At 37.6% G+C, this 27,455-nt stretch overlaps 2 protein-coding genes across 2 annotated transcripts in view; one reads left to right on the top strand and one right to left on the bottom strand.

Annotated features, from left to right (window-relative positions):
* Positions 1-13,009, bottom strand: part of LOC6569094 (GATA zinc finger domain-containing protein 10) — a 33,849-nt gene extending 20,840 nt beyond the window's left edge. Inside the window, exons 1-3 of the mRNA XM_043215409.1 lie at positions 12,856-13,009; positions 2,600-2,648; positions 16-151 (exon numbers count right to left, since the gene is read on the bottom strand). Coding sequence (XP_043071344.1) covers positions 16-151; positions 2,600-2,648; positions 12,856-12,857 — 187 coding nt within the window. The 5' untranslated portion in view covers positions 12,858-13,009. The remainder of the gene's footprint in view (positions 1-15; positions 152-2,599; positions 2,649-12,855) is intronic.
* Positions 13,010-19,691: 6,682 nt separating this feature from the next.
* Positions 19,692-27,386, top strand: LOC6569095 (the record flags this gene model as incomplete). The annotated part of the gene is made up of 2 exons (XM_043215407.1): positions 19,692-19,780; positions 25,622-27,386. Coding segments are annotated over 2 exons (1,854 nt in total), but the record flags the coding sequence as incomplete, so codon positions are not given.
* Positions 27,387-27,455: the final 69 nt, after the last annotated feature.

Here is a 27,455-nt window from a genome sequence, read left to right as displayed (position 1 = left end):
CATAGCTGTACTTACGTGCTTGTAGTATTTTCTCGGCGTACACTCGACCTTGCGGATTTATATGCAGCGCCCTGTTGTTGTGGCTCCTCAAAGTTAAAATGTATTCGTCCGTTTTCTTTGCACATGTTGTAGTTACAAGAGCAAGCATTACCTAAAACACAACAAACAAACAAACAAACATTATAGGGTATTTGGTAAAGGGTATATCTGCATGTATCCTGCCTTAATCCTAGCCATAAATTGGCATTAATATGCTGAGCTTTTGGGAGAGACTAGCGTCTAAACCTGTGCCACACACATGCGACACAAAATGCCGCAAGGTTTTTTGCATTTTACTGCACCACACACTGCAGCACAGTGGCCATTAAAGCGGCTAGTCGATAGCAAATTGGTTTTGTGAATGGTTCATCAGCTAATCCTGCACATTGTTGCCACATAAACTCACTCTCTCCCTCTCTCTCTCTCTCTCTTGCTCTGTGGAGGGTCGCAGCTGCAACAGCTTGGCAACAAATTGCATGCTAATCAATATACGAGTAACATATCAATACAGACAGAGAGAGAGAGGGAGAGAGAGGGAGAGAGACATGGAGAGAGAGAGAGAGAGAGTGTGTAGACAATTCATTATTATTCTTTTAACTGCCCAGATATTTTATATCTTCCCATTCCGTCAGCTAACTGAACAGATCCCAAAGTTTGCTTAGGTTTATCAACTGTGTTTACAAAGCAGAAATCTGTCGATAAACTTCGATAGAAAATTAACTGGCTTATCTGCAGTCAATCATCAATCAAATCTGGCTAACCACCTTCAATCTGACCTCTAATCAGAGTGTGTGCCACAAACAGTGGCGTGAGGAACACGTGTCTGCCCCATGTGCCTGTTAAGCACACGTTTTTTTTTTTGTCGTTAACTAATTTGGGCTGCTGTCGATATCGCAAATTGATATATGACCAACAAAATATGCGCAGTCAGCCAAACAAAAAATACAAAATACAATTCAGATTATTATTTGTGATATCTACAACCAAGTTTCTGCATGGCAAGGGGGAGACGAGAGGGCTGGAAGTCTGACAATACACTTGCCACACGGCACTACAGCCAGTTGCAAGTAATGGAGCACAGTTATTTTGGGTGTAGTATCTATAAATATGTGCACCTAAGTCGAAGGCTTAAAAGTGACTTACGCATTATAAATGATGGACAAATAATTACCATGTGCGAATGTGCTCAAGCCAAAACAAATTGACCTAAGTCGCAAGCTCCACACTCCCCTCCCCCCTCTCATTCGGGGCAGACACTTGTTGAAATTCCTTAGCTTTATTTGTATTTTGTTGTTGTTGTTTTTTTGTTGTTGTTGTGGCTGCTTGTCAGCATTTCATCATTCTTCAAGTTGACACAAGATCAAACAGCAATATAACCAAAAGTGTCAGTTTATTTCTCATATACCCTCCCCCTCCCCCTGCCCCTGCCCCTGCGCCTCATCTACCACTGTAGCACTCTTTAACTTTCTGTTTGGGGGGCTGCTTCTTCTGCTGTTTATGCTACTCATAAAAGTTGTTCGTTTTTTTTTTCAGTTTTGTATTTGTTATTTTTGAGTTTTCAGCTTTTTTGACGGGCGACCTTTTTCCATAGTTCAATGACGTTTTAGTGTGTGTGTCTGTGTGTGTGTGTGTGTAATAGTAATAATAATTATTATTTTTTTTATTTTTATTACTATGTTGCGCTCGACTCAAGTGGAGATCTGGTCAGACCCTGAGCCAGTAGTGAGTGGCCCAAGCAGATTCCAAAGCAGACGAAGCCACTCCAATGTACACAAAAACCGCCTCAGATATCGAACACCCCTCTCCATTCCCCCTTGCACCCCACACACACCCTACTCCCCATACACTTGACTTGTGATTACACACTCGATCTTGTTATAATAATCAAACGGAAAGAAATACTACACACACAGAGACAGACATATTGATATATAAATACGGTTTTTTTTATGATAATTATTTGGAGTGCTGAAAGCAATGACAACGACAACAATAACAACAACTGTCACAACAGCAATTTCGTATCGAATGGACACAAATAATCTCTAAAAACAAAAAGCAATCCATAACAGATATTAACAGAGTGTTAATAGGATCGACTTCCCGAAAAATCCCGAGATCTGATTTCAGGCGTAGAATTTCTGTATATGAGCTATCTAATAATAACCGTTTGTTTAACCAAGTGCTAATCGACTTTCATTAAAAATAAATAAATAAATATTCATATTGCCGCAGATTACCGCAGTTCAAGTCATAGAAATGCAAAATATATCTTTACACCTCGCAAGCGTATCGTAAATCAATCAAAGCAATCCGATCTTTGAATAAAAATAATACGAACACGCCCATTATCAATTCGAATCTGCGATAAAAGTTTGCAATTATGCCACGTCATTGTCGAGAGGTACTTGGCATTTAATTAAAGTACAATTGCAATGGGTGCCCGATTAACAGTTACCCTGCAAACTAAAGAATGAGTACTAATCAAAAATGCAAAAGTAACTTTTATACTTATAGATACCCTTTAAGCTAACATTTAATTGGGGTTGCTTTAACTTACCATCAGTATAAAAATAATCCTGGCATTGAGCAGCATAAACTGTAGTAACCTGCAAGTATATGGAAACGAAAGGTTAATATCATACTCAAATAATTATATATACATATACACATATATAGATATATATTGAGAGAGACTTACGATATCTACTATAAATAAAATGTTATACGGCAAAAAATTAGCATAAATCACACAGATTATTAATGATTCTTATTTATTTTATTGATTTGTTTTGTTTTTCAGTTGTGGTTTTTTTTCTTCTCATTTTTTTTTCTCGTTTTGAGTACAACTTCCGTCTCGGGGCTGGGAATTGGGAAGCTGAAAACAACAATTAAGTCATTTCATTTCATTGCACGATCGTGAGCTCTTTAAACAAAAGCGTCAATAATATTATTGAAAGCCACAATCAAAAAACAAAAAAAAAAGATGAACTGCTACCTTTTGAGTAGTATTCACGAGTAGTATTCATATGAGTACATGAATACGAGTGCGAGTACCGAGTATGAGCAGCATTTTTGCTCGGGCTCAATGTCAATGGTTATGGAAAAAGCCCAAGAAAACGTTTTCTGTTTTTGTCGTGCCTATCGATTGGATCGCTATATACAATATACAATATACAAGACATATATATATATATATACCATACTTATATTTTTAGTGCATATATATTTTGTTTCAGGCGACTACTAATCCCCTTTGGCAGAGACTGCGGCACAGCCAAAAGGTCATTGATTTCAGCTTAGAGAAAGAAAGAGAGAGCGACAGAGACGGAGAGAGAGAGAGAGAGGGGGGCTAAAGAGGCAGCCAAATGCTCGAAGGGTAGTTTCTTAAGACGAAGGTCTCTTGTTCAGTTCTCGTGTTCTTATTCTTGTTTTTTTTTTTCACAATTTGCTGCCGCTTTTGCTTTTGAAAAGTGAAAATCGCGCACAGGCCACAATGGCAACAAGAGGCGACTCGAAAGTGCACAAGAAATCAATACAAGAGAGACCATCGAAATAAATATACATATATATATAAAAAACAAAAAAACACAAACCTGAGTTGAGGCACAGCCCAATTCAAGTCCCAAGTCCCCCGGCCACATGTGCAAATTATACAGTGCCCAATTTAGCGTTCACAGTAGGCAGTCGCCCCAAATCCAGACCCAATTTGAGAGTAGTTTAATTTAGTAGCCCAGGCCGACTTTACTCTCAAGCTCTTCGATTTTTATCATCATTTTTCAATTTCACAGCAGACAATAAAAGAAAAAAAGAAGAGAAACCAAATCAAGTAAGCCCAACAAATGGCATCTTTCAAATGTCTTCGCACAGTTTCATTTATGGGGCGGCTGTTCTTCTTTCAGAAGTGTTTCAGAATTCGCTTAGCCAAGCAATTAAGTGCGCTATGTTTGTGTTTTTTATTTGAGCTTGTTTTTTTTTTAGTGGTTTTGAGTTTGTGTTTAGCTTGCATTCGACATAATTATGATTTAGACAACTCGAATTTCAACGGAAGCTTCAAATGGAGCAGCTGATCGAGTTTGATAACGCCGAGCGCAGCTTCAACTTTTTTGGCAATCAACTTTAAAGCTCATTAAAGCTTTCGTTTAGCTTGAATTAATGTTATATATTTTGTTAAAGCTTTAAAGTTTATTTAAAGCTCGTTGAGCCAATGTTATCTCAGCTGCTCGCAATCAAAGCATCTCATTTGAAATTCAAGCGTAAAGTTTACATTATCAACCCTATAGCGCCACAGCAGTTGCTCTCGAATTGAAACTGAAATGGAAAATGGAAATGGAAGCCAAGTTGAGGCCAGTTTCTGTTTCTAATGCACACACACACACACACAAAAGCTCAGTTAATAATGCTGCTTGGCTTGGTATTGTGACCCGTTGTGCAAACCGCACTTTCTTGTTGTTGTTGCTGTTGTGTTCTATGAGTATTCTATTCTTCTTCATTTCAAATGGTTGTTGTTGTTGCTGTTGTTGCTGTTGACTGTCTCTATGCCACATATTTCTCATGTATGTAATTTGATATTACTTCATTCCGCTGTGCTTTACTTTTGTTTCCTTTACAATGCGGCTCATAATTACCTTTTTGGTATGCAGACAGAAGCACATAGTCCACAGCAGAACAGCACAGAAAATGCGGCAGACGCCCAAATGAACTTGAGTTAAGTTTTTTTTCTTCTTTTTTTGTTGTTGCTGGTCTTCAAAAGTCTGGCACTCTGATTGTGTTTGTTTGTGTGTCTGACGCAATAGCGACGCCGTTCTTGTCCCTCTGCCAGCCAGTTTACTTTGTTGGCCCCATGTGCTTTGCATATTGAACAGTTTTTACTTCTTTCTTCGGTTTGTTTTTTCTCTTTTTTTTTTTTTGGCATTTGCCCGTGGTATATATTTTTCAGCTATTTTATAAGTTTTTACGGCAATTGAGGAATTTCGTTTGTGGGGGGGAGTGAGGACACAGGAACGTGCCTGCATTCACTGAACGGTTGGCAGCAAGGACCACCCCGAGTCCGAGCATGCACTTGAAGAAAAGCATAAGACTTTGACTGCAACTTAGCGACAAAATGGGTTAAAGCTAGCTAAATTATGCTATGCTATCAGTTATACAGAGGCGCCTGTTGATCTGCGATTAGGAATCAGCCAGTTCTCCAATATCAGCTTTGTTGTTGTCTAATATCAGCCATGTTCTCTTATATCAGCTAAGTTGTCTAACATGTGTAGTTCCGCGTGTGTGTTTGTGTTTTCCCAATTCGAATTGCTCACCAGCATAGCACTCGAGGGCCAGCCGACGTCATCGGGCAATCTAATCGCAGACATGCCACAATTCTGCTTGCCCGTAATTAGCACGCATTTCTACAAATGCAAATCACAAAATGACAACACAAATCCAAAACCAAATCAAGCACAAAGTCTGCAAATCAACAACCGCAGAATGTGATCGGCTAGCCAAGACTTAATCTAATTCCAATAAACCCAAAGCTCGTAAACACCTTTCGCATACACGTTCACGTTGTGTTCACGTTTTCGACGCATTTTTATTTGGCTGATTTTTATTTTTATTGTTTGGCCAACACGTGCCACACGTTTTCTTTTTTTTTTTTGCAAATTAAGCCGGATGATCAACTTATTGAATCCGCTAAATCATCGTACTTAGACATTGGAGTAGTAAGTTAGTAAACAACTGGAGCTCGCTGGCTACTTAAGAATGCTCGGAGGAATGCGACAGTGATTAGATTAGGCCATAAAGTAGTCGACCAAACTGAATTGGCGGGTCAAGATTTATGATAAGTGAAAGTGCTAAAAATAAACAGAAAAAAAGGTATCTGAGGACGAAGCAATCAATCCTTGCTCGATTAAGTGCCACGTGCACTCTCCCTCTCTCTGTCTCTGTCACTCTTCCTCTCTCTCTCTCTCTCTCTCTCTCGCTCATCAATCATGTAATCGCTTAATAACAATTACATGCAGCAGCAAACCCTTCTTCTGCTTCCTGCCACGTGTTTTGTGGCCAAGTGTGAAATTTCCTGCTGTCAATTGTGTGTATAACGATCATGAATACCATGATGATGATGATGATTACAATGATGATGATGATGTGATGGTCACCCTAATGCAATGATACCCCTGCTGCTGCTACCCCCCTCGCCGCACCCTGTTGGCATACCTCGTTTGCTGCCATGCACTTAATGCAATTTTCGTTTACTTTTGTTTTAGGGGTTGTAACTTCACCGTTATTTAATACTCCTCTTGCATCATCCACCTTGCGCTTTTTATTTTGTTACTTTACTTTTTTTGTTTGCAGCTACTGCTTCAGTTAGCGTTGTCCTCAGTCAACCCCCCAACCCACAATTGTTTACCCTTCTAAGCCGGCTGCAATTGCAACTCTTGCCTGATTGTTGCTGTTGTTGCATGTCCTGTGTAATATGTTGTTGTTGTTTCTGTTGTTGTTGTTGCTACTGGGCTAGGGGCGTACGCCTTAATGAAGTTCCAAAAGGGAAACATTACGCTTTGGGCTCTACTCTGACTTTCGCCAGTTGCCAGCAGTTTGCTGTTGTGTTTCTTATTTGTGTTGCATGTTTTCTATGAAAATATTTATGTGACATGACTATTAAAAAGGAAAACATTATTAGAGAACAAGCTAAAGTACATTTTGGTATTTTCAGCGAAATCTTAGCATACTTTTTGCATCGTTCGCAAACTAAACTAAGCTCAGTTGTAAGATTATATAGTATAACTCCCGGGAATGTGGCACTTGAACTTGCAGAGCTTGGGCTGCAATAACAGCAACAACGCCCCAAATATGAGAAACAGCATTCCAAATTAACAACAGATCAGAACAGAACAGACAGACAAACAGACAGACAGACAGACAGACAGATATACAGAGAGACAGACAACAATAGCAATCGAGTTCAGTCAACTCCAGCGATAAGTTCGTATCTGTTAGTACCCAAGTATCCAAGTATCTAAGTATCTAGCTCATCTACACATGCGAATAATTTGGAATACTGTGCAGAGAAGTGTGCTGGAAAGTGAAGAGAGAGAGAGAGAGAGAGCGAAAGAGAGAGAGAGAGCGAAAGAGAGAGATGTGCTTAGTGCCTCTCAGCCTCTCCTCAGTGTCGTGCCCTTGCACAAATCTGAGCTCATTAGCAGGGCCAAACCCCTTCTGGAATGTGGCCTGCATAATTCTCAAATAGGCGTGAAAATAACACGGCGACAATTGAGTTGAGAGGGAGAAATATAGAGAGAGATAGAAAGAGAGGCAGGGCTTGTATCTAATGCGATTTTTTTTCTTTTTAATATTAAGCAGTTGCTGTGGGACACAGCTGCTTTAGGTGATAAGCGGCTTTCTACGTTCGACGGAGGGGGTTGAGTGAGCGAGTGATAAGCCAACACACACAGACAGAGAGAGAGAGAGAGAGAGAGAGAGGCTAGATACTACTTAAGTGGCAAGTAGTCGGCGCCTCGAACTCTAAATTCATTTATTTGTTGTTGCTGTTGGGCAAGCGCGCAACTTTCCCAGTATGTCAATATTGAAATATTGCACAGAAGAAGCAGCAGCAGCAGCAGCAGCAGCAGCAGCAGCAACATCAGCAGAAAACGCCGACAAGTTGCAGGTAAAACTATAAAAGACAAGCTCCAAGCTCGTTGAAAAATGGAATGCACTAAAAACTAGCAATCAAAAGTTTAGCTGCTAAACGGAAATGCCAAGCTGCTAAGTAGCTGATTTATGGAGAATTGTCAAGTTGAGCGACTCAATTACTAAGTATTTAATATGATTATAAAAATAAAAATATATGACGAAAAAGAGTTCAATTAAGTTGCTTAATCATTTTGTTTCTTTAGAAAAGCCATTCATCTATATATATATATATATATATATATATATATATATATATATATATGTATGTATATATGAATGAAAAGAAGCACATAACTTTCTAATTTTCAACCAAAAATGTTAAACACTTATTTGTTGTTTAGCGCTGCTTGATTTTGCAATCCAACAAAGCGAACCGATCTTGTGATCATGCACACACAACTGTCTCTGTGTGTGTGTGTGTATAAGGTGGGTGTGTTTGTTGTTTAACACAACAGAGAAGAGACAACAACAGCAGCAGCAGCAGCAGCAGCAACAACGAACGCTGCACATTGTAGGTCAGGTGCAGCAGCAACAACAACTGCAACAACAACAGCAACTCGCTTTTGGCCCTATGCAGCTGTCTGCGCCAGAGACGTAGAGATAGACAGCCAGAGCGAGGAGGGGGCAGAGGGGACTATAAAGGTATTTTAGCCCTCGACTTGGTAATTTGTAATGCAAATATTTGCATATATTGAACAATTGTAGAGAGCCACGTATTTCGACTTTGGCTTGGATTTATCTGCTTTTCTCTCTCTCTCTGTGTCTCTCTCTCTGTCTCTCTAGCGTTACAAGCGCATTAGCTAGCTGTCTCTGTCGCACAGTTTAAATATTTCAATTGTTTTTATCAGCAGCGCAGTCGCATTAATCAAGCAAAACCACCCACAGCGTAGTAAAAATCAAACCAATCGTAGTAAATTTCTAGCCACTAAGCCAACTGCAAACAAACGTCTGAGCACAGACATAAATATCTTATATATATATATATATATATATATATATATATATAGTATATATATAGAGCGACAACTGTCCAATGTTTTAGCAATCAAAACAAACAAATAAATACTTGAGGGCCGTGACTTTATTTCTTGTTAAAAATACAACAAGATAGAACAAGAATATATATATTTTTATTGTGGATTTTTGGCGCTTTTGTTATTATTATTATTTATTTATTGTTGCTGTTAGTAACGATGTATGCCAGCAGCGTGTAGTAATACTGTCGATTTCTATAGTATATTTCTTGAACGTGTTTTAGATAAGATAAAAGAAAAAAGAAAAACAAAAAACGGCGCTACCAACAACTTCCCCGACCTCCCCCCACCAACACCCATCGCAGAGTAGGGAAATCAGTTTGTTTTGAATTGCGAACCGCTCAAGTTGTAATAGGCTTACGCATCTTTATCTATATGGGGTTTACTTTTGGGCTTAGTCCAAATGCGTTTAGCCAAAAGCCAATTGACATTGAGCTTAAGGCATTAATAAACACATAAAACCATAAGACCATAATATGCCATATAAATCAAATATTATTTTTCCATATGCTGGCTGCGATCTAAATAATTGCAAAAGTGTGCACAAAAATAGCGCAGCTATTTATAAAGAGTATTAGGCATAAGAAAAGAAAAAAAAGGCATTAACAAATGCCAAGTCATGATTTTGGGTCGAGCCGAGTTTATTTATAGAGCGCTGAGCCAAAGCCCATCAAATGAACTAGTGAGTCACAGGCTTGTGTTCCGTTGAAGTCATCATATATATGCTCTATATACACCATATACAATATGCTTTATGCCAAATGAAGCATCAGCGATTTGATTTGTGCGCAAAACGTGACAATCGCCAACTGCTTCGCCGCTTTCAATTCAAGTCTTCCTGCAACACACGCCTTTTTTTTGTCAAACAATCCCAAACATATATGCGCAAAAAAATGTCTAAAAAAAAGTTAGTTTTCACTCACAAATCATGCCGCAAAAAAAAGCTGTCCACCTTCAAACCCTTTCTTCTCCTGTTTACCCCCTGCCTAGTTTTATATATATTTTTTTTCAGCTTTTTTGCCACCCGCGCGTAACCTAATTATAAAACTTGAAGTGATATTTTTTGTTGTGTGTTTGAGTGTGTCTACTATATTTTTATTTATTTATTATATTTTCAAGCAGCGCCGCCGGACGATTGTTGCTGTTGTTCTTGTTGTTGTTGTGGCTGTTATAAATCGCCCGCCCCGCAATATTTGTGCGAGTTTTGGCTTGTGTTTTTTGTGTATTACTGGAAAGTTGGCGACAGGTAGATGATTTACATAAATCTTGGCTGGGACACTTTTAAGTGCGACTATTCCAATTTTATACATGACACGTTTAAATGTGCAACAGCCAACATATAAATATACAAAACAGGCACTTAAACTAGGCAAGTCAACGCTCCAAAAGGCAGAGAGTATCTACATTATGTGACGTTCTGTTGAATGAGATTCTTTTAAGCACCAGGTTAAGTTCAACTGGGACTCGAGAATATTTCAAATTTGCCAAAGTTAATTCAACAAGCATTGTTAGTTTAAAACATGTAATTTAGTCATTTACTTATTGCTCGCATATTTTTGTTGTTTTTTTTACTTATCACATTAGCATTATGAAGTGTAATGACGATGATGATGATGATAATGCTGTTGTTTGTTGTTTGAGAAACCCTCGACTTAGTCGCTGATTCAAGTAAATGCCGCACCCTTAAAGCATAAAGCTTTTAGCTAATCGGCACATCATTAACAGACAAATTGACAAAACTGACACATGGCCAGTCAGACAGAATGACAAACAGACAAACTGACATCGCACAAAGTGCAGTCAGACTCTAAAAGGAGGCAAGAACTCTGTAGTAATAATTATAGTAAATTCTTTTGATAATTTATATATATATATATATATATATATGTATGTGCTTGTGTTTATATCTGTTTATTGATTGCAATAATCAAAGCTGCACAAATATGTGCCAAGTCATAAAAGTATTTACGCCAGAGAGATTGTTGCAGTTGCCGTTTTTTGTGATTTGCCAAATGCGTAACTATCGGGATCATAAATTTCAATAAAGCCCCAATCAGTGCGGTTAAGTATCCCCCATGTGACTATGTGACTGACCAGTCTCAAACGAATAGCGTCAACCTTAATCTAGTGAATATATTTAACAAAAAAGTTTGCTGGTAAAAGGTTGATTTCAATATTTTTAGACTTGATTATGAAGTCTATGAGATTAGAATGTAGGAACATAAGTAGACTTAAAAGTAGAAAATTAAGTATGTCTAGACTTTGTAGAATTAAAAATATGTAACTGATAATCATAAAATTATTAAAACCAATGCACGATAATATCTTTAAAATCTTTTAGAATTTAGTGACTTAGAATTTTTAATATTTATTGTGTACCAAGAAATATGCCTTTAATTATCTTGTTTAGAAAAGATAGCCTTTTATTGTATTGTATAAATAAATAATTGTCAAATAAACTAAAGTAAATTGTGCAAAATCTCAGCCTAACTTTCAGCCAAGATACAAATTTGCTACCGCAGTTAAGCGTTGATCTACATTAGCTTAAAGTGCCATAAAAAGACGTTCGCTTATCAAAATACAAAAAACAAAAAAACCACAAAAAACAGAGAGAGAAGAGAATTGAAGCACTTGAAGATTGGCCTCGAGTTTTACAACAGTGTTTTTTTTTTTGTTTTTGTTAATGTGTAAGTGTCTGCTCTTCTTTTTTTTATCTGTGTGTATTTCCGTTTAATTAATAAAAGAAATAAACTCGCAACTCGCAACTCAAATCAAATATTGTCTATTTTTATGAAAGAAGCGAGCGCGCTTATCAATTCCACCCAACTTCAACTCACCAAAATAAGTATTTGTTTGACTTTTGAAATTTTTTTATTTTTTTTATTCTTGGTGTTGCATTTGTCGCGTTGAGTGTTGAGAGTGGGGGAGGGATGGGGCAAGCGTTCATTTTTATTGGGTTATTCCAAAAATTCTTTTGAAAGTGTCGCATTTGTGTTTGCATGTCTCTTAAGCTGATTAATCGACGAGCGTTTTCCTAGCGTTTTTTAACGCGCAGGGGTTGCTGTTGCTGTTTCAGTTTCAGTTTTTAGTTTGAGTTTGTGTTTTGTGTTTTGAGTTTGAGTTGCTGCAATTGATTTATAACTCAGGTAAATGTCCTGAGATCAGGACACGACACAAGCGGCGACCCTTTGCTGCAAAACTTTTTAATGCTTTTCAAAAGGGGTTGTGCACACACACAAGAGATGGAGAGAGGGAGAGAGGGAGAAAGAGAATGAGAGGAAGAGGAGGAGGAAGAGGAGAGGCAGTCAGGATTTGTCCTGGCATTTTGCATGTGTTGGTGCCATAACAAGTTATAAATAGCAATTATTGCCACGTTTGCTGCTCGTTTTCATCTTTTTTTTTCTTTCTCTTCTTATTTTTTTATTCATATTTCTCGTTTTGGAAACAACATATAATAATTGTGCTTTTTTTTTGTAATGTGTGTTTGAAAATTGTTTTTTAAGTGAAATTACTTGTGGCATGATAAATGTGAAATTTCAATGCGTGTGTTTGTGTGTGTGAAATGGATATATGTGGCAAAGGGACTCCATACAGGTCAGCTTGCTGCCCCTGCCTCTGTCCCTGCCACTTTTTCAATGCTTTTGTATTATTTCTTGGTTATGATTGGATTTGGGAATGGCGTGTTTTATTTTTTATTATTCTGTAGCGAACTTATTTTTGCACGTGGTTGTTGCCTCTGCGCATTCTTAGAGATCAACAATTTCCTTGAAGCTTTTATTTGTTAAGCTTTAATGTAATTTGAAATTATAGATCGAGGCAATTACTGTTACTCATTAACGATATGCTTATATTTATTTTATAAACATTTTCTGTGAAATCTATAGCTATATATGTATATTATCACAGATCCTCAATCAATAATCAAGTCGCAAATTTATTGTGTCATAAATGCTAATAGTGCTTTAATTCTAAGAATTCATTGTGAGCCACATTCAAATATTGTTTAATTGTTATCAGTTAGTAAAGATTCTTTCGGAGCGATAATGATAGACTTCGCCGATTTCTAACTATATTCGTGAGGGTGGAGGAATGTCGTACTTACATTGTATATTTCTGGCCGCATTGTAGCCCCCAAATTTAAGGGTATAAATTATAATCCAACATGGGTTTGTGCGTTCTGTTCACAATGTCTGCAAACGTGGTACATTTAAAGTTGACGAAAGTTGCAACGTATTTAAAATCCGAAAGGAAATCAAAAGTTATACATTTGTATTCATTTATGTTGTAGGTGTGTGTGTATGTATAATTATATGTATATATAGTATTTATATATATTCAATTATTTTACATGCAAATTGTGCCGCGCAAACAGAAAATATGACACAGCGAAAAAAATCAACAAAAGCCGAGTTACAATTTTTTGTGATTTTTTTTTACAGCACTTTTTTATGTACAATAATTTGTTGCTGTTGTGTGGTTGTGGTTGTTGTTGTTGTTGTTGCTGTTGTTGCTGGCTTTTGAGATGTGTATTTGTAATCAAATAATGTGTAACTTTTTTGTAATTAATATATTTATTATGTAGTTGTATTTGTATTTATATTTATTGCACACTTTGCTGTCGACGATTGTGGCGACAATTTAATAATTATTCGATTTTTACTTTGCACAAAATTTCTCTTCGCTTTTTGGAAATTTTTTTATATACTTTGTGTTTATTTTTTGAATTTTGGTGTTGAGCACTGGGAACACAAATTATTTTTTGTTTTGTGTTGGAACTGGTTGCGTTTGAATATATTTGAAAATATATTTATATATATTTGTGTAAGTCGATTTTTAAAACAAAATCAGTTATTGAACGAATTTAGTAAATGCACTTTTCACTTTCATTTTTCAATTTCAATGGAATTTTACTTGCATTTTCTTTGAGGCATTTTTAAAATTTTTTTGTTGCTTCCTTATTTTTATTATTAGTAATAAAAACTTTGTGTAACTTAGTTTTTTTATTTTGCAGTGGTTCGGCATCAGCGCTTCTATTTCAAATTGAATTTCGTTTTTAACGCATAAGTTGTGGATGCCGTTGCTTCGGTTTCGGTTAATTCTTGTCTTGCTTTTTATCCGCTCTCCGTGGCAGCGATCTTGAACCGACGAAAGGTGCGCACAAACTCAGATATGGATACGAATGCTCGGCCGCTGCCAGCCTCTACAGACATCGCCTGCCGCTGTTAGCTAATCACACTGTTAATATGTTAATGTTAAACTCAAAATGGCACAGCCAGCCGAACATGTTACGCCACTGATAACAGTTCATGTTAAATGCTAACAGTTACCTTTTTGTGTTTGCTTGCGATTTGAAATTAAATGGGAAGAATAAAAACTTGCAACTAGTCAAGAAAACAAAAATGAGGAAAAATTCAAAAGCACACAGTATTTTGTGGTTGTAAAAGAAATAAAACTTAATCTTTAACATTTGTAGCAGTCTGTGGTAAGTTAACGGTCAAAAATTCGATAATAATATTGAGCAAGGTCCAGTTTGCATGGTTGATCGATTGTGTCCGGCACTTTTATTGAACTCCATGCTGTAAATCAATTGTGTTGGCGACCCAAAAAAAAAGAAAAACTATATATATATATATATTTATACATATTTTTTCTTACCAGTGATTAACGTAAGAAGCATGTGAGAAAGCTTATCGATGCCAAAGAGAAATCTAATCAATGGTTACAAAAAAACAAGCATGTTTCTTAACTGGAAACATCATCTTTTGGGTGAACCCAACCTTCTGTCAGTTCAAACTGAAACTGTGGGGCCTTCAAAAGTTCAACGCAATTAGTCGAAATTAGTTTTTGCTGATAAGCCTTTGGGTTTTTTGTTTTGAGCCGCCTAATCAGCCTCAGAGCAATCTGTCAAAATATTAGTAGTTTAAGCAGCAAGTCAATTTTTTCAAGTAAAGTACCTCAAAAAAAAAAACAACAACAAAATTGAAATTGGACTTTGCCTCATGTCTCAATTTCCAATTAAGAGATACTGGATATATATGCCGAGGTGTGTATATGTCTCCGTCTCTCTGTGTGAAATGAATGACGCCCCGATAGGCAACTTCAAGCAAATCAGTTCAATTAAAAACAAAAGCAAACGCATTCGACATGAATGAATATATTCGTGATGGTAAAAAAAACCAAAAGAGCCAGAAAATTCGGTAGCTGCGCTTATCAGACAACCACAAGAAACAATAACATTTTTCAGCTATATTGTTTACTCGAAACTATGTCAAGTGCTGACTCACACACACAGAAATGCAAATTCCCATTCTTGTTTAGTAACTATTGCTAGTAAATTGCGCACATTTCATTCTTAAGATTGATAAAAACTAAAAAGAACTTTAACATTGTATTTGAATTCTAAACGGAGGCAGTCTGTTAAGTTGTGCGCTGCCAACAAGTTGCAACTGTTAAAATTAACAGCGGCGTGCAGGCTGTGATGTTAACTCAAGCAGTACAGTGAAGCAAGCAGTGCAAACGTCACAAGGGCGGAATATTTGAATATCAATTGAAAAAAAAAACAAATAAAATGTCACTTTGAAAAATGTGAATATATTTATTAAATCGAATTCTTTATTTATTTCAAGCCCATATCAGTTGTGACTGTGTGTATTCTTCCCTATTTATCAGCAGTTCGCACAAGAGTCACTCAAAGACAAATTAGTCGGTCGCTAATTGAGATTTATGCCTGAAACGCTTGAACCGCAGACAACCGTTTAACTGGCGAAGTGACGAAAAAATTAGCAACTGATAATGACAATGATGAATTAAATAGAACGCTATTTCAACAACGAAAATAAAGCAACAACGACTAGAAAAATTAACTGATGTGCTGTGCAAAATTAATTAGCCAAATAAAGGTTTGGTGGCGCCAAAACACAACTGTTCAGGAAATGAAAAGCTGAAGTCATTTCAAGTTGCTTTTAAACACTTAGCGGACGTATGAAATTGGAAAAACTGCGATATGATATATATATAATCTACAGAGTTTATATTTTGAGGAGTGGGCGTGAGAATATTATATTAAATTATAGTTCTTTATTATACAATAAACTATAAGTACTTAAATTATTTTATATAAACAGATTCAAACAAGATTTTTATTTATAAATGTTTACTTTGTCTTGTTTCCTGTCTTATGTAGTAGTTGCTTAGAATCTTAAATACAAGATCGAATTTTCCAGATAGAATCGCCTTGAGATGCTTTTAATTTAAAAACCTATACTTCAAGAAAAGTCTCAATAAAGAGAATTATTAATTAATCAGTTCATCAGATTCTTCGAAATTCATTTTCCCAATTTAAAAATAATAATAGTTATTAATTATATTTATTATAAATACCATAGCCAAATTCCACATATTTAATTAGTTGTTTGCATTTATTTTCAGGCTACTTTGCTACTTGCTACTTTGCATGGTAAGCATTCCCATTTGGCACACATTCAAATTGTTGCATAACTCGCCCACCCACACACGCACACACATATACTCACATGCACACCAACAGCACTCCACCCAATCTAGAAAACCCTATAAAGAAAAAACCCAAAAATTCCAACCGCAATTTTGGCCAAGAAATCTTTTTTGCCTCACGCCTCAAATTCCCCGTAACTATATAGCCAGAAAATTGTTATATACACAGCTTATATATAATGTTAAACCTGACTGAGATATATATATATTACATATACATATGTTTGGCTGTAGTTTGTGTGTGTTTCGTCCTTTTTTTGGCAACAACGCAGCAGGATACGTAACGAGGTGCTGTGGCGCCACGTCGCGTCCTCAGTTGAAAAATTTAGATGTTGGCAGCGGCAAAAACGTGTCAAATGCGAATCGCAATTGAAATGCACTGTGAAATCTATCTGTGTGCCACCGAGAACAATGAAAGGAAAAGACACAAGTTAAACTATTTATGAGTTTATGCCACCTTGTGTTGCAATCTCTCTACTCTTGTCTCAGGTGTGACAAGTTCATTTACTTGTTGTAGTTGTATTTTTTTTCCTTGTACCACTCGGTGGGTCTTCACACTTGATTTATGTGCATTGTGTGTGTTGTGTGTGTGTGCGTGTGTGTGTGTGTGTTATGTGTATGCTTGTGTCTGTTTGTTTGTCCTTTGACTCTAGCGCATCATATCTGATGCAAATGTGTCACACTCACGACAATCGGAGTGCAGAGACCCAGCATTAAAGGCCCCCAAAACGTACTCCAAAAAAGTCCCTAAAAACTTCACAAAAACAACAACAACAACTAAAAACCCTGAGAAATATTTTAATTAAAATTCAGTGCCCAAAAAAAATTACGAAAAACGCTTGGAACACAGCCAGGCCAGGCAGGCATTCAGGCAGTCAGGATAAAACCCAGTCGCAGACATATCCGTGGCTGATCTCAACTGATAAACGCGAAAACCAACAAAAGCAGCACACATAATAACAAGAGCCCTCAAACTCATTGCAATGCAACGACTACGCAAATACCCTTTACAATAATAAAAACTGCTTTCATTTTTATGTAAATAAAAGATGAATACATTTTCTAAAATACCCTATAAAGACTAGACTACAAAATCTATAATAATAATAATCATCTACAAACTTAAGAGCTGAAATATTCAATGCAAAAATATTATTTCCCAAGTGTTAATTATATGTGAAGAATATATTCACACAATCGCAGCAAAATGCATGGCTAAATGAATATAGAATTTGTAAAGGGTATGCAACGTAGCCGGAGCAGCTAAAGGCAAAAGCCGCAGCAATCGGTGGGCGTTGGTTAAAGACGCAGATCGAAATGCATAATATGCGCAGGAGGAAGAAGTTCTGCACTCTTTGCCCTCCGATATCCTCACTCCCCACTCACCCCTCGCTCGACGCCTTTGTGCGTTCCAAGGAACTGGTGTCGAGGTGCATTTGGAGCAATGGCTTTGGCTTTTCAACGCCGATGGTGTCGCTGATCGCTCTCGGAGTCTCTGGTCAGTAAGCCAACCAACAATGATCAATCGATGGTGGCCAAAAAAAAAAGAAGAAATTTACCGCTGCTGGCAATCGCACGCATCTTTTTCCACACTTGGTTTTTTATTTTTATGATTATTTGTTTGGTTGTTTGTTTGTTGGATTGTTGGTTTGTCGTGAGCTGCAAATTCAATTAAACAAACAATGCGCAATGAAGAAGGCGAACCCTTTTCTTGGGAAGCACGTTACTTTAATTGCGAGACCGCCCCTATTGGAAAGCTGTTGGCCAACTGTCGCATTTTACTCAATGCATTTTTCCTTCTTAATGAAAATGTTCGCCCAGTTGACATGCGACAATCAAACAACCCCTCCTCTCGTCTCTCTCTTCTATCACTAATTTATGCGTTTTTTGTTAACCGATCTTGATCGCGATCATCAGAATAATGAGCAGCAAACTTCTGTTAACATAAATGTTTTAACGAGCCTCGAGAAAGAAAGTGAATGGAATAACGAGGGTTGTTCACTGAGAATATAAATAAACAAACATTTGAGTGTTTTGAGGATCGGTTTGTGTTTGACAACTTGAAATATTCAGTGATATATTCAAACAGTTGTAGAAATTTACAAGGATTGACGTACTTTGAGCAGATAATGCCGAAATGTTGACAACTTTGTATTACTTTACTTTTGTATACTTTATTTAAGTTAGAACGAAACGTAGAATAAATTAAGAAGCTTTGTTTGAGTTTTTAAATCAAAACTGAATTTAGATAAGAGATGTAATTCATTTTTTTTAGTTAACTGCTTTTAGGATTTAAAAACTTTGGGGAAATAATGCCAACATATTGACAGCTGAAACAGCGACTTTGACTTTTAAATATTTTATATAAAATAGAATGAAATGTGAAATAATTCAAGATATAAGTTGTTATGCTTTAGTTATTCGATCAATATGAGATTCTAATGAAAGAACTAGCACATTTTTAATATTATAAATGCTGTTTGTATTAAATATTTAGATTCTACAATGTGGATATAAATCGAACCGAAGTCAAGCGCCTTTGGATGACTTCACTGGAGCTAAAAAGATACAATGTGGCACTTGTGTGTTGCCGCTCATCAATTAACAGGGCATTTAAAAACACATTAACCTCTCGGCATTTGGCTTTGGCCTTAACCTTCAGTTGGGCCTGCGTTAATTTGTGGCCCAAACCAACTTTTACTGATACTTGCAGGCGTTACTCGATTCAGCTGATTCATCGGCTGCATAAATTGTCATAAATGTCATAAATGAACAGCAATCAAGATTTATTGAATGCAGTTCGAACTGAACACGGAACTTGTTCTCTGCTGAACTTGGCCAAGTCTGGGTCCTCCAAATATTTTTAGATTTTGCGCATTATTCTCGGACTGAACAAATAGGGAAAAATAGCAAAACCCAAACCAAAAACCAATGAATTTTCGCATTTAATTAGCAAAATTGTCAAATTTAGCCATTGTTTTCTATTTTTGTGTCTCGCCTGCTATTTATTGGCCAAAAGTCAACAAGTAAAGAGTCAACACTTGAGAGTATTTTGGCTAAGTACACAAAACGCACATTCCACAGATTGACACGCGTGAATCTTGTGTCTTCTTGTTTTTGTACATTTTTATGTAAATTCAATTTTTTTTACTTTCGTTTTTTTCTCTTTTTTTTCGTTTTTTTGTTGCTCGTAAATAATTTTGTGTTGTTAATTTTAGTGTAAACACAAGGTCTAAACGTGTTTTCGGCCTGACAATAACAATTACATCGTAATATTATAATCATATTGTGATTATTCTATCAGTTAGTGCCTATTATTGGCTAGAGTTAGTTAAAGGCAGCAACGAGCATGTGAACATCTATTAAGCCTCCACAAATGTGACGTCTAAAATATATGATATGATTTTGTAAAAGGAAAAACTAAGCATATTATTTATTATTATTAGCAGCTTATTAATTATGAATATATTGTCATTAATTCCTAATTTAGAAATAAAATATATCATGCTCTTACTGTCTATATAAAAACTTCCATCTAAAACAATTTGTTAGCAGTTTTGAATTCCAAAATAGGAATGCCTTTCATAACTGTCACTTTAAAAAACTCTCTCAAAAAAGAAAATCACATTCGCAGCCTACATATATCGATATATGGATGTGAATGCAGTTTGAACAACGATTAGCATGCAAAGACATTTGAAACGCCCGCGAGTTGAGTTCCATTAGAGTTTTGTTGGAATGCTTCATTACATAGCCATTAGATGGCTGCCAAGACACCAAGTCGTACATAAAATCTGTGGTCTTTTCTCCAGCTCTTGTAATTTGAGGCGCAATAAATTTGCCCACCAAAATATATATACATATATTCGGGCAAATCGCCGGACGGGTAAAGACAAACATTTTCATTAGGCCAAAACGCATGACACCCACAATCGAGTTGTGTTTGCATTCTTATAAAAAATATAAAATACAAAAAAAGGCGGGCTCATAATTTATTGAGCCAACAGGCCGCAGCCTCGAGATCTACAACATCAACATCAGCATCTACAACATCTGCAGCAAGTATCAGCATCTATCTGCTGCTGCCCCCTCAAAGATGAACCAAACCGAAACTGAAACCGAACCGCAGACGAGCCCAAGTTTAAAGCCCGAAAATTGTTGAATGAAGTTTTTATTTATGTTTTTTTTTCCTGTTTTTTTTTTTTTTTTTGGATTTGCGCTACAAATTTGCGGTCATATGTGAAGTGCCGCAACAACAACAATGAGTGGCATAAAAAGCAGTCGAGTTGTAGGCAATAGCAAAGAGTTATAATTATAAAGTATATAAATAAACATAATGCGTTGTACAACACTCGCAAGCGAAACCTGACAAATTTCGCGGCCAATATTTATACACATACATTTATCGGGCGGTCGTTTTGGAGATTCCCCAAAGTGTTATCCGCTTCAAATTCTCCCAAAGTGTTATCCGCTTCAAATTAAGAGTGGAACAAAATACCAATATTAAAAGCTTACCAAGTTATGAGAAATAGTATACTCTGTTTGATTGTATCAGTCAATACTAGATTAGTTCTAGCCCTCGTAAGTTGTTATCGATTAATATCGATCTTGAATTATTATATTATATCAATTATTATATAATCTTCAAGTATTATACGCAATAAAATAAACACTTTTCTTCTCTAACTCAAAACACAAAAGAAAATTTAGTTATTTCAATAATTATTCGACAACTAAAGAAACTGTTCCACTGTGCCGCATTCCCCAAATGCGAATTTGTGCGATTTTGCTAATCATTTGTGTTAATATTTGAGAGCTCGGATTGTACGCTAAATATGCAATAATTACCTTATATTAATCCATTCCTCCAAACGGCACAGATCACAGAGTTTATCGTCGATTTTTGCATTCTCAACTTAATTGCAAAAAAAACTTGCTGATTTGCATGGGAAATTCATATTGAGTATTTGGCAAATGTCTGAATGTTGTTTGCATTGTTTTGCAACTATAGTAATTATCATCAAAGAAATATGAGGATAACTAGAGAGAGGATAGAGATATAAGAATAGGATAAAGTCAATATTAAATATCTGAATTAAATGGGTATAGTTAGAGACACGAATGGAAGAAGAATATATAATATTGTTCGAATATTGAATATATTTGTAGAATTTTGGAATATACTTAGTATTACTATTATTGATAATCAAGTTACATTCTCAGCTCTCTTAACTACCTAGAAACCTTCTGCTACTTTCGTTATATAAATTAATTTCGATATATCATTTTTTGTTGCCACTGTTGATCTTTTAACAAGACTTTGGCACTTGATGAGCTGAACAACTTTGCTGCAAGTCAAGGGCTAATCAACTCAACTCAGCTGCCCATCGAAACCAATAACGAACCTGAATGACCAAAACGCGATCCACACCAATATATACATATATATTTATGAATATGTATATGAATATGAGTATGAATATGAATATGAATCGTATGAATGGGGCACCCGCCTCAACCACAGTCATATGAATGAGTGCAGACTTTAAAGCTACGGGGCAATCAAGTGAGAAAATTAAAATTACATGCCCGTGGTTCGGATGCTGAGATGCTGTGATGCAGTGGTGCTGTGGTTCTGCGGTGCAGTGGTGCTCTGTTGGATGCAGTGGTGCCTTCTGCAGTGGCCACATTTAAAGGTTCATAACTTCCAAGTCAATTACGCGGCGCATACGCAAAATCTCATCCACGTTTGCCCTGTTGCACTGTTGCATGCTGCACGGTGCCCCTGTTGACTGAGTGAATTAGAAGCAAGTTGAACTGTGAGCACGACTATTAAACACCCCGTAAACCTGTAAGTAATATTACAATTTACTTGAAACTTTCTCTAATGATTAAATGCTATTTTATAATAGAAATTTGCTAGAATACTTCCAATACAAAAAAGTATTTAATCATTTATTCCATGTAAAAAAAAGAGAATGTCAAACAGACCAAATATTACAGTTTAGGAATGCCTACTACTAATGGCATAATAACCTATATACTAAAGACTAGACAAAAATATACCCTGTTATTCTGAAAAAATTTAAAGCTATATTAATCGATAAATGTATGCAAATTAAGTGAATACCTATGAGTAAACTTTACATAACTGCAAATAGCATAGCTCTATATAAACTGGATAGCCTGTAAAAATCAAAAAGCCTAAGTTATAGACCACACATCTTTTATTGAGTGGATAAAGGGTATATTGACTATCAAGTAAACTCAAAAAGAGATGTACTCATATTAAGTTTACCTCATATACAATATACCCAATACCAATTGCTAAGCTGGAGGGTATTAAAATTGCACGCTCAAGCGTAAGAGGCACTCGGTATCTGAATTCTGAAATTGTGAATCCTGGCTTCTGCCTCCACACAGTCGTCGGAGCCTGTCTGTCATAACTCACGAGTGCAGCCTCCGCAGAGCCAGTGGAGGATGATAAGGAGCAGGTGGAGGAGGTGAATGAAGAACCGCTGCACAGGCGCAGGTGAACCACTAGACTCAAGAATCAGGCTGAGCCTGGCAAATCCGCCTTGGAGCAACTACTGTGGGAACCATACCGATCTGCAACTGCAACTGCAACTTCAGCGAATTAATTTGTGACGCGCGCTCTGCAGTTGCAACAGTTTGTTGCTGCTGCTGCAAGTCCGCTGCTGAGTGTGGCAGCCTCAAGGCAATTTACTCGCACGCAGCAGCCAAAAACGAGTCGACCCCACAAAAAAGAAAAAACAAAAAACAAAAAGAAAAACAAACCAGAGGATCAGAGAGAAGAATGCCCCAAGAACCCAGTTACCAACTTGAGTCTGGAGTCGGACTGTGGCTCCAAGCTCGTGACTGCAACTGCAACAACTGAGCCGTCGCGTCGTGTGGCAAGTGGCTGCTTTGGCTTCTTGTGCAGCTTCTTCTTCTGCCTCTTCTTCTTTGGAGTTGCTGCCTCGTCGTGGCGGCTTTGGCGCTGGTGTCAAACGTTTTGTAATCTGTCACGTCGCATCGTTTTAATATTTTTGCTTCGTCTCCTCAGCTCCGTGGAAATGCTGACTTTGCTTGCGTGTAAAAATAGGCGTAACCCTTTTTTTTTTCTTTCGTATTTATGATCGTTTGCCAGGCACTACACAACCCCCTCCTCAGCCTACCCACCCTTCTCTCCACCACTCACCTGCCACTTGCTTTTTTGTTTGGTTTGTCAGTTTGTGCCGCGAGGCAAGTTGGCTTAGCTTGGCTTGGCTTGGCTTGGCTTTTGGTGGCAGGTTGGATTGCATCGGCGCATTGCCTTTTTGGGGGCACCTCTCTTTGATTATCTAAATCATTATTAGCTTGACCTTCAGCCCGAGGTGTTTCAGGGCGGTGTCTTGTAAGTTGTTTCAGTTGTTCCAACTACATTTCTTATCTTATTAATTATGCGCCGCTGCTGCCTGCGCCAACATCTCTTCCGACTACTGTGCGTGTCTCTGCCTGAGTCATGCTGCGAAAAGCAGCCAGCCAAATTGGAAGTTTATTAGAGTTAAACAGCTGATTAAGTCTGTGAAGGAATTTTGATAGAGAATTGCAATAGCTTAAGCAGAAGTTGGTTAGCAGAGGTTCTGTGGATGCAGTAGAAAGATACAGCCAGCAAAGCAGAGATTAATATCTGAACCCTTTCTACTTTCTAGATCAAAATTGACATAGATTGTTCCTTAAGGTAATAATACTCTACTGATCCATAGACTTTAGCCTCAGTTAATGTCTTAAGAATATATAATTATTGTCGGGCAATTAGTGCTTTAGTTTTACCCGGATATCTGAGTGCTTTTAATCATTAAAATTTAAATGTCAAGGTTTCCACCCAGATTCACTGAGCAAATTGCTATGCAAATACTGAATGTATGTTAATGTACCGTTGCAGGACCTGATGCTAATTGCACTGTTCAACATACTGTTAAGCGAGGCCAGTGGCTCAACTATAACAAGCTCAAGATCTGAGAGATGGGAGGACTGACAGTGGGTCAACTGGCTGCCAAAATTGAAACTGAGTGAAACACACAAATTTCGCGGAAAGCATTCCCACAAAACAAGAAATAAATTCTGCTCAGCTATTAGCGGTTAATTCGTTAACCCTACTCAAGTGCCTCGTAAGCAGGCAGTCTGCGGGCGCATTTAACATTGAGCTCCGTAACATAACCGGTACTGTAGTTATTAGCAGTGCATGACAGCCGTTAATCAGGCGCCACAAATCAGACAGCCAACAGTTAATTTTTTAACAGCTGTGCACAGCGATTAACAGTCCCCCCTTCTTTCAGCACCCCACTTAACAGCAGCATCAGCAGCAAGTACAACAACAATAGCGCCTCTCTCCGATTGGTCACAATTGTGCGCATGCATGAAAGAAAGAGAAGGAGTGCGAGCAAAACTACATTGTTTGCATCTATTTTTAGTTGCGATCGCCGTCGCCGATCAAAAAATGGCGCCACTTGTGCCATGCTGATTGGTTCTATTCAAATCTCGATCTTTGCAACGTTGACAATAAATTAGCCAGCAAAAATATTGACACGTTCGAAAAAAATTAAATTAAATAAATAAATGTGGGCGTAGAATAATATTATTGCAATACTATTGTTGTCATTATTGTGCTTTTGCATAGGCATGAAAATTGTTAAACTAAACATAAATAGACGAATAAATAAACTGATAATAATATATATATACTAGAACAGGATGTGATGCGTAGGCGTCGGTAAGTGTCTGTCTGTCTGAGCGAGTGTTAATTCCCGTTGACTTTATCAGCTGCAATGGAATATTTATAAGTTGAGTAGCAAAGAAAACAAATACACAAACTATGCCGAGTGCTAATTGCAGCATATTGTGAATATATCAACAAATATCAGTGAACCAGTAAACAGTCATTTAGTCTTAATTGACCCAGTCTACACAGCAGGCATGCACAGATACCAGGTGATATATTGAAGTGGCTAAAGTAGGTGGAATTACCTAAGAAGAAGGCTTGGCCTCTTAGCAGATGCTGCCAAAAATACTTTGTGGGTGTTTTTGTTATTTTTAAAAATCAAATGTGAAGAGATCTATTTGTCGCCTCTTATTATCACTTAAATCTTTGTAGGTGGTCTTTGATAGATCTCCAAGGTCATCATTGTGTAGAAAACAAATGAGATCAGATCCACTTCTCTATTTATTAATTTGATAAATCACAATAAACTTATTATATTCCTTCTAATCTTTAATCACATAAGTCTCCTTTTAAATATATATATTTCCGCTTAAGCTTCCTTATATGGTACACATCTTATTATCTTTAATAAGTTTCTTGAAATAAATCCCAGAAAAAATCTCTTGCAGATGTCGCTTTCAATGCATTTATTTCTAGTGCTGCTGTTGTTGCCACAAACGAGCACAGCTGCAACGGCAGAACTGCCCCAAATCATTGATGAGCTCAACACGCGACTCAAAGTTACCACAAACATCATCTACAATCCGTATCAAGAGGAACTGCACCATCTACGCCAAATAAAACCCACAACTCAGCTAATATTAAATGAGTCAACTTTAAATGCAACACGAATAATGCAACAAATAGGCGAGCAAGTGATCTTTGTGCTCTTTGTGAAGCAACCACCAAATGAGCTCTTTAAATGGCTAACTTTTCACTTTCAGTCTGCAGACTTTTTGCTGGTAATCGAAGAGGAGTTTAACATGCCCGAAATGTGGTTGCAATTTGTGGAATTCGCCTGGGAATTGGGCTATATGAATGTGTTATTTTATTATGCGCAGAACGAGCGAATATATGAGAAACAATTGTTTCCCCAACTAAAACTGGAATTGAGCAATGTGAACAATTATGTTGCAAATCGCAATCGCTCCATTGATTTGCATGGCTTCGAGATACGTGTGGCAGCCTACGCAAATGCGCCACGTTGCCTCGTCTACGATAATGAACATGGCCAACAGATCTATGGTGGTTATTATATGCGATTTATACGACATTTTCTGGCTGCTCACAATGCCAAATTTGTGGCCATCAATACGCCCAATGAATCGCCAGGACATTGCATAAGGGCGCTGCTCTCCCGCCACGTAGATCTCTGCGCCGATGCCTTGGCCCAGAAATCGCATAATGCCATTGTGGTGACGAACCCAATACGATTGGCCTATGCCAATATAATGGTGCCCAGTGCGAAACCATTGAGATCGTATCGATATCTGGTGGCGCCATTCCATTCCACTGTGTGGATCTGCCTGATCGTCTATATAGCATTTATTGTATTCTTTATGAGCTATATACACTGGCAGCAGCAGCATCGTTGGATTTTTAGCACCTTTCTGCTGGAGACGATCTGTTCGGTGTTGTTCACCGGATTCGCATTGAAGGATCTGCATGGACGAGAGCGATATATCTTATTTGGTGTACTCTTTGTAGCGGGCTTTATTTACTCAACATTCTATTTGGGCTATCTGAAGAGCATGCTGACCACCGAGGTGTTTGAGCCACAAATCGATAACTTTGAGGACTTACTCCAGGCGAACATAAGTATTATGATAGATGAATACGATCGGAATTTGACGCGACGATATAATTTGCCCAACATGCTGTGGCCCATAATTAAGGTGGTCTCCGATGAGACAATGTGGCAACATCGCAGTGGATTTGATGAGAATTATGCGTATATATTGTTCAGCGATCGCATGGATCTCTATGACTATGCCCAGAAGATGCTGAGGCATCCGCGAATGCGTCGCATTCCCATCAAAATATTATTTTTGTTTGCTGGCTTCCCGATGCGCGACAGCTGGTTCTTGAAACAGCAACTGAGTTGGGCCTGGGCCAATGCCTTCGAGAGTGGACTCGTGCAGAAGCTGAGCGAGGATGCGGATCACGAGACGATGTCATCGAGCGTGGGCTCTCTCCACTATCTCATCACCGAGGACTATGAGACCGCAACACCGTTGGATCTCGATTATTTCGTCATGCCGGCCATGTCGTTGGGCCTGGGCTACGTTCTGGCACTGCTCACCTTTCTCGTCGAGCTGTTGGCCTGGCGCATGCGAAGGGAGTCAACGTTGGCCACTTCGTCAGCGTTGATTGATTGATGTATGGATTTGATGTAGTGTGCTGTAGTGCGGCAACATGTTCCTTGGCACCCTTCTAGTTGTTGTCTG

The sequence above is a fragment of the Drosophila grimshawi genome, unplaced genomic scaffold (genome assembly GCF_018153295.1).
Source record: "Drosophila grimshawi isolate 15287-2541.00 unplaced genomic scaffold, ASM1815329v1 contig_1367, whole genome shotgun sequence".
In the NCBI taxonomy this organism is placed as follows: Eukaryota; Metazoa; Arthropoda; class Insecta; order Diptera; family Drosophilidae; genus Drosophila; species Drosophila grimshawi.
Note: the sequence above shows the minus strand (reverse complement) of the source record. Positions and strands in the feature narration are given on the sequence as shown.